We start from the raw sequence: 8,231 nt of genomic DNA, 5'->3' as shown, positions 1-8,231 counted from the left end.
GCTTATAATCATTAAAATAGTAAGTTTTATCGAGTTAGTTAATCTTTAAAAGCGTACCTTAGTTAAATGTCGGTAATAGTTATAACAAATTTACTACCGTTGCAACTAAAATAATTTTCACAGCTTATAGTTATTTTAGAAATAAAAGATATTTGATTTCTTAAACATAAAAATCGAAATCAAATAAGATCAAAACATTGGATTAGTCTCAGACGACATCATGTCAAAATCAAAATGTCAAAATCGACACCTACCCCACCCCAGCCTGCAAAATAATGATACTTGTAATAAAAAAAATACTAATCGATAGATTTTCAATAGCTCAATTTAACTACGTTGTCCTTTTAAATTGCTCACCTTAAATTATTTAATTAAAAATAAAAAAGTCGTTGAAAAATATTCATTTATCAATAATTTCAAACTCCTATATCTTTTGATCTATACAATATTTTAAATTGCTCAAAGTGTTAAAAAACTGCTCAAGTTGCATTTATAATTGCTCAAGTATAGTTTCGAACAGATCCACTTTCCTTAATTTTTAAATAAATATAAATAGTTTGAACAAATAAAATAATGATATTTGTCAAAAAAAAAAAAACTAATTGATAGTTTTTCAATAGCTCAATTCAACTAGGTTGTCCTTTTAAATTGCTCACCTTAAATTATTTAATTAAAAATCAATAAAGTCGTTGAAAAAAAATCATTTATCAATATTTTCAAACTCCTATATCTTTTGATGTATACAAAATTCTAAATTACTCAAACTGTTGTTAACTTGAGCAGTTTTTTAACACTTTGAGTAATTTAGAATATTGTATACATCAAAAGATATAGGAGTTTGAAAATATTTGATTTAAAAAAAAAATTGATTTTTAATTATATAATTAGAGGTGAGCAATTTAAAAGTACAACGTAGTTGAATTGAGCTATTCAAAATCTATTAATCAGTATTTTTTTTATTACGAATATCATTATTTTGCAGGCTGGGGTGGGGTAGGTTATTACTATGCTCTGTGCAGAAAAGTAATTTGTCGATCAAATTAATTCAATGATGGCATTTGGGAACCGACTTAAAAAATAAATATTCTCAATTTGAGTGTACCTATTTCTTTTCTCTTCTATGTGTGTTATCTAATAAATCTTTTATAATGTGTACCGATTTTGATGATTCTTTTTAAGTGAAAGTTAGTGGTTCCTTATAAATTCGAGCGAGATCTGATGGGTAATTTTTGAGTTTTCTCTATTAATGTACCTATTTAATTGACTTCGCTACGTTGATAAAGTTTTCCTTTGATTACTTGTCGATTATTGAATACGTTTTTTTTTTATTTTTTTTTATTAAGAACATAAATATGTATATAGCTACTTAGTCGTTACAAAATGGAATTAGGGTCTGTTTCAAAGGTTGCGGATAAAATTTATTCTACTCATAAGCTACTAATAGGTTTTGACAGCAGGAAGAAAAATATGCTAACAAGACCTGTTACGCCTCAGTTAAGAAACTACAACTCTTAGATTTAGATTGCGAATAGAACTATGTACTAAATATAGTGGAATTCGATGGTAAAAATGTTGGTAAATTTTATCCTATATATTTTATATTGTATACTGTCATCCGTCAAATATCGTTATCCATAGCCGGTGAAATAGGCCCTCAGTATCTCAATATAAGATTTCAGTACCCTTTGTGAGATTATAATTTTATGTTTATTTATAAAAATATCGTGACTATTTTAACATTACTAAAATTCTAATACATTTTTTTAATTGAAAACATTCTTACAAATTCGTTTTTTGTGTCAGAACAATCTTATGCAAGCCGCGTATTGAACAAAAAGACAGACATAATGTAACTTCACCTTCTTTTCGTTTTTTTAGGATTCCATTGATCGCTATTAATATTCCATCAATGTCCCTGTAAAAGTCTATTATTTTTGGATACACAAAAAATCATATGCATTTTATGATTTATATATAATAAAATAGAAATATATACATTAAAAAATATTCAAAAAAAATATTGTATAGGTCAATTAAAAAAATGAAAGTATGTATTGAAACTTTTACGTAACTTTAATTCTGCGAGTCGTACTCTCACTCGTCTGGTTTTGTTACAATCATATTAACACTCAATAGCTTTTAAATTTCGAAATGTGAATGACATTAAGTACCTCTATTTTAATATTATTATTTTAACAGATCATCAAGTTTCTAATTCTCTATAATCATTCGACAAAGCTTTTATATTCTGAAGTGCGTTTTTAAATTCTCCTTCTTCCAACCCTTCGCCAACGTAGTGATGTACAAACGCACGTTTAGCGTACATCAGTGAAAACTTCTTGCAGAGCCGCTCCCACGCTACACGCACTGCGGACGAATTGGACACCATCACTAGCGCCTGCTGGAGCGCAGCTAAGTCTCCTCCGGGGACTGTTGCTGGCGGTTGATAATTGACACCGATCTAAGATTTTGTAAAAAAAATAGGCTTATTTTAGACGTCTTGTTTTGTCAAAATGAATTTAGAATTAAAAAGATATTTATTAAAACTATGAAAATAATAAGGTCATAATAATTATTATGATTTCGATTATTTTAAGACGTTTATCTATTCAATGATTGTAGTTTGATTTTAGATATCATCCATTCGTAATTCACACAGCAAGTTTTATCACCGTGTAATAATAATATTTGCTGTGTGAATTACGAATGTTTTCATGAAAAGTTGAATTATGAGTAGACAGAATATTATAAATTTTTACTCTTGCGTAAATTAATAATATACTTTTAAAATAATTGTTCTAAGTGTAACAAATAAATCTCTTGTTAGTTCTCAGTTGTTATACATTTGCACATCACATCAATTAGAATTATTTCTCAAAGAATCTTGCGATAGGAGTATATGTATAATTTTTGAAATAAATGAATCTTAACCTTAAATCCAGTCGGAGACCAGGGCACAAACTTTATTGATCGTAAGCTCTTTATCTGATTTATAGTTAAATTAATATCATTAGGATTGACATCTCCTCTGAAGAGTAGGCAGCATGACATATAGCTCCCATTCCTTGGGTCACACTTGATCATCTGGTTCGAGGGTTCGAAGCAGGACATCATCAACTGTTGTGTCGTTATGGTTTCATGAATCGATCTAGATGGTGGTGTAAATGGCGCGAAGGTTACCAGAGGATAGTGGATCCTTGGATACGGAATTAGGTTCGTTCTAAATTCCACCAATTCTACATTTAATGAACCTTCGAATCTTAAGGATGCCGTCATACAAGATACTACCTGATGATAAAAGTTTTTAGTTAATAAGTTAATATACACAGTGGTGTAGCGTGGGGGGTGCCGAGAGGGGTAGGCACAGCCTGGGGTCAACCGACCCCGGGTCGTGGCCCCCGAGTCGTGTGCCAACACGAAAGGGGGGCCGGAAAATCATCACGATTTTTTCAAATTGACAAGAAAAAATATTCCAAATCGCCTCCGCAATGTAACACATAAAAAAATTGTAGAATGGAAAACCTCCTCCTTTTTTGAAATAGGTTAGTGAAAAAATGAAAATTTTACTTGCAATTAGTGTGTTAAATTATTTTTGGTAAAAATTAAATGAGTTGGTAGGGCGGCAAATCTTCTGTGGTTGCTGGATAGCAAAAAAAATCACGCTACGCCACTGAATGTACATAAATATATTCATGTGAGGTTTATATTAAAACTTATTACAATTTAACAGCTAAATCTTAATAATGTTATTTATATATCTATTTATTAAAAGAAAATACATACAACTAAACATAATAAGCAGTGCAAAAAAATTAAAAATTCTGTAGTGCACTTTGTTGAATGAATATTGAAGAGACAGCAAGTATTGTTCAAATGCATTATTAGTTCAATCTCAAGTTGTTGGTTGATTGTTTTAAATACATAAAGCTGCAGACTACTCCTATTACCTGAGCAATAAGCCTGTTCAAATTAGTGTACGTAGGCCGAGGTACGTCAAGAAGTCGCGCTAAAATATCATACAGAGCTTCGTTATCAAAAATAAAGCACACGTCTTCAGTGTCCATGCACGCGTGCGTAGTAAATACCGCATTGTACGGCTCAACTATTATCGGTGATATTTTAGGCGCTGGGTAGACAGCGAATTCGATTTTTGAAAGTTTTTTGTAATCTCTTGCCAGTCCTTCTAATAAAAGTGCCGTGAAACCGGACCCAGTTCCGCCTCCAAATGAACGAAATATTATAAAGCCTTGCAAGCAATTACAGTCTTCAGCTGTTAGCCGAATTCGATTTAGTGCTATATCGATAATTTCTCTTCCAACGCCAAAGTAGCCTCGTGCGAAATTACTGGCAGCATCTTCTTTACCGGTAATTAGTGATGTGGGGTGAAATAGTCTACGATAAGTCCCCGTTCTTATTTCGTCTTTAAAAAAGTATAATCATTTTAAAAAATCACTTTAAAAAATTAAAAGTCTGTATCCACACGTATGACTTTTATATTACCTATCGGAGTGGGCTCCAAGTCAATCATAACGACTCTTGGAACAACTTTCCCAGCTCCAGTTTGGTTGAAAAATGTAGCGGAAGTTCTATCTTCAGCATGTGCGAGTATGCCATCAGGACGAATGCCGTGTTCTAAGCAATACAGTTCCCAGCAAGCATTACCTACTTGAACTCCAGCTTGTCCTACGTGAATATGGATAACTTCTTTCTGGAAAAAAAGCTACTATTTTGTCACAAGTTTTGTTACAATAATAAAACAAAGACTCAAAACGTACTACGGCCATAGCTGTACAATAAAAATTTTGAAAAAAAAATAATTTAATTAAAATTTGTTAAATATTACATATTTTTTATTGTAATTTTGTTTGTTTATATTAAAACGTCAATAATTTGACGACAAAATGTTGCAGCAAAGTATTCATTGTCATTTAAAAGATATGGGTGAGGCCGGCAAAAAGTTGCAAATACAAGAACTTCGAATATGAAGTTATTATTCATAACATTTGTACATAATTTTAAAATGCATTATATTTTACAAAGTAGGTAGTAGGTATAGAGATATATTTTTTACCGACCTCTTCCATATACTGAGCGCGCTCCACCTCAGGCCCACAACGCCGCCGCCCATCACGACCGCTGAAATTGCCATTCCACTATAAACGTAAAAAACGCCGCGGGCGTTGTGGGTGAATTTTATAAGTGGAACAAATATTTGGTCGCTGTTAAGTGTCGGGTGTCAGCTGTGTGCTCGCAATATAGCGACATGGTGAAAATATGCATCTGTGGGGGTTGTGAGTGAATATTTCGCACAGATTGGAGTAAAACTTAATTCAACATGGATTCCTAGGAATTTATCGTTACGTTTTTGCAGAAACGAATGAGAGATAACATTCGCAATTTGACATTGACAGTTGTTTTTTTTTTTAATTGCCCGCCACGTTTTGATGAAAGCCAACTTTGACCCACCTATATTTTATGGTCGCAAACAGTGACATCATCTATGACGTCGAGCGATTGCTCGCGACGAACTTAGGTAGAACGATAGAATGGGCGCCGCGGGCGTTGCGGACCCTTAGTGGAGTGCGGCCATTATGTAAGTAGAATTAAATGTCATTGGCACGGGTCATTGTGTCATATTCATATGACAGTTGACACAGGTTTCATTCTTGATTGTTTTTATTTTCTACAAAAGGGAGTAAATACCGTTGGTAAATACTTACTATACGATTGGTTAATTGCCCAACATTATTAAAATGACATTGATATTCGCCAATCAACATTAAGTATTAATGAAAATATTTTCATGTTTTAGTCAAGGAAAACTGACTTCTTCATTTAACTGGAACGAAGTAAACAAGTTGTTAAATTTACATAACAATTCGTTATCTATTTTTATATTTGATAAGCGTTAATTGTAGAGCACATTTAAAACGTCAACCCACCCAATAAGTGAAATATTGATGAAATAAAAATGAATTTCGCCGGAAAAGTAGTAATCGTTACCGGTGCTAGTTCGGGCATCGGGGCCGCAACAGCCGTGTTCCTGTCGCGACTCGGCGCTAAGCTATCCTTGACCGGAAGAAATGTGAAAAACTTGCAAAATACTTTCAAGGACTGCGAAAAGTTAACATCCGCGTTTATCGTACAAGCTGATCTTACTAAAGAGAAGGAAATCGAAAAAATCGTTAAAGACACCGTCGACCACTATGGTCAGATCGACGTATTAATCAATAATGCCGGCATTATTGAGACTGGAACAATCGAGAACACGAGCTTAGCTCAATATGACCGTCTTATGAACACGAACGTTCGCTCCATCTACTATCTGACTATGTTGGCTGTTCCACACTTGCTCAAAACTAAAGGAAATATAGTTAATGTCTCCAGTGTGAATGGTATTCGTTCCTTCCCTGGTGTCTTGGCCTACAACGTATCTAAGGCGTCTGTTGACCAGTTTACAAGGTGTGTGGCATTAGAGCTTGCCGCTAAAGGGGTTCGAGTGAACTGTGTGAACCCTGGAGTAATATTGACCGAGCTTCAGAAGCGTGGAGGTCTCACTGATGAGCAATATGCAGCATTTTTAGAGAGGACCAAAGAAACTCATGCTTTAGGCAGACCAGGAAAGCCAGATGAAGTGGCTGCAACTATTGCATTCTTGGCGAGTGACTTAGCTAGTAACATTACTGGTGCTAGTCTACCAGTTGATGGAGGTCGCCATGCTATGTGCCCTCGCTAAAAACAATATTTCTTATATACTGTTGTATAAAGAAATATCAAGTTCTTCTAAAACGATGTGCCGTAATTTTTTATTTTTGTTATGGATCTGTAATGTTTAAGTGTAATTTTTGTCATTTTATATGCATTTATATTGGTTTTTACTTGGTATTTAATAAATATTTACAAATGTTTTTTTTTAATCTGTACTAATATTATAAAGCTGAAAAGTGTGTTTGATTATTATGCGCTAATTTCAGGGCCTACTGGTTCAAATTAAATAAAATTCTTTTGTGCTGGAAAGCCCATTTACTGAGGAAGGATACAGGCTCTAGGCAAATTAATGCATATGAATTCGTGATCACAACTATTTGTTTAATAAAACATAGAGCTTTTAAACAATAAGCTCTAAATATAAATGATGACCAGAAGCAAAATATATTTTCATTAATATGACATGAAGATTTTTCTTTTAACAAAAAATCGCTAATTTTTTTTAAATGACGTGGCTTTAATAGCTTGACTGTAAATTTGAGTATGTTTTTACAATGCACATTTATATGTGCTATTTGACATTATTATAATTTAATTCTGCTTATGGTAAAAAAGATTTTTTAAATAATGCAAAAAAATGAATGAAATGTAACATTTATTGCACATTTTTTAATCACTAACTTAAAATAATTATCACAATGCCTTATCATTTACAGTTGAACTGTTTGTATACAAAGATAAAAAATTTAATCAGTTTAAAAGTTAAAACAACATATTAAAACAAAAAATATGTGCGATATATACTTTTAAGTTATTTCTTGTCACCGTCTTTGTCAGATCGACTGTAATCTATTTATAATAGATTTTGTCATTTTCATTATCACTCATTATTTTTGTAGTAGGACAAAACATATTTCACAATATATGTTAATATACCTTATGATTGACACCATACATTACGTTATATTAAAAATACCAACACCATAAGGAATAACATTTAACTTTGAAACTAATGCAGATACCGCAAACGATGATTATGACGAAATAACGACATTTTTTAATGCAAAAATAAATTCTATGCTCCTGAGAGGTGAAGATATTTAAATGCAGGCAAAACGGTCATTATTTTTTGAGACAAAATTATATAAACATAAAATCAAAGAAAGAATAATTTATTTTAAACATTTGAGAATAACTTAAATAGTTAAATACTAAAAAAAAAGGTTTCCCGCCTTTTAATTTTTTTTTTTTACAACTATGGTGTAAAAGGATGAAGTGTTGCGTTCAATTTTTTAACGCTAGGAAATTACAATACTGTTTAGAAATATACAACCGCTGACCTTTTGTAAGTATTAGAAATTACATTCATAGGTTACGTTAGTGTAATGTATTTTGCAGCTAGTTCAGGCCTAAATAACTAGTTAGTAGGTAAGTACTTAAAGTGTAAATTTGTAATGGCTTTTAAATTATCGATCTTTGCTTTAATTGTTTTTTATTAAAGCAAAGATCGACACTCAAATATT

The 8,231-nt window shown here is 32.2% G+C and overlaps 2 protein-coding genes across 2 annotated transcripts; one reads left to right on the top strand and one right to left on the bottom strand.

The window, feature by feature from the left end:
- Positions 1–2,203: 2,203 nt before the first annotated feature.
- LOC123658455 (tubulin alpha chain-like) lies at positions 2,204–8,198 on the bottom strand. The gene is made up of 5 exons (XM_045593876.1): positions 7,386–8,198; positions 4,501–4,708; positions 3,948–4,420; positions 2,932–3,288; positions 2,204–2,461 (listed from the first exon to the last, which is right to left on the bottom strand). Exons 1-5 carry the CDS (start codon positions 7,416–7,418, stop codon positions 2,204–2,206), a joined length of 1,329 nt encoding a protein of 442 aa, XP_045449832.1. The 5' UTR covers positions 7,419–8,198.
- On the top strand, positions 5,813–6,908 carry LOC123658456 (3-oxoacyl-[acyl-carrier-protein] reductase FabG-like). The gene has a single exon (XM_045593877.1). It carries the CDS (start codon positions 5,972–5,974, stop codon positions 6,734–6,736), a length of 765 nt encoding a protein of 254 aa, XP_045449833.1. The 5' UTR covers positions 5,813–5,971; the 3' UTR covers positions 6,737–6,908.
- Positions 8,199–8,231: the final 33 nt, after the last annotated feature.

The sequence above is a fragment of the Melitaea cinxia genome, chromosome 12 (assembly GCF_905220565.1).
Source record: "Melitaea cinxia chromosome 12, ilMelCinx1.1, whole genome shotgun sequence".
NCBI lineage: Eukaryota > Metazoa > Arthropoda > Insecta > Lepidoptera > Nymphalidae > Melitaea > Melitaea cinxia.
This window is presented reverse-complemented; position numbering and strand designations above follow the sequence as displayed.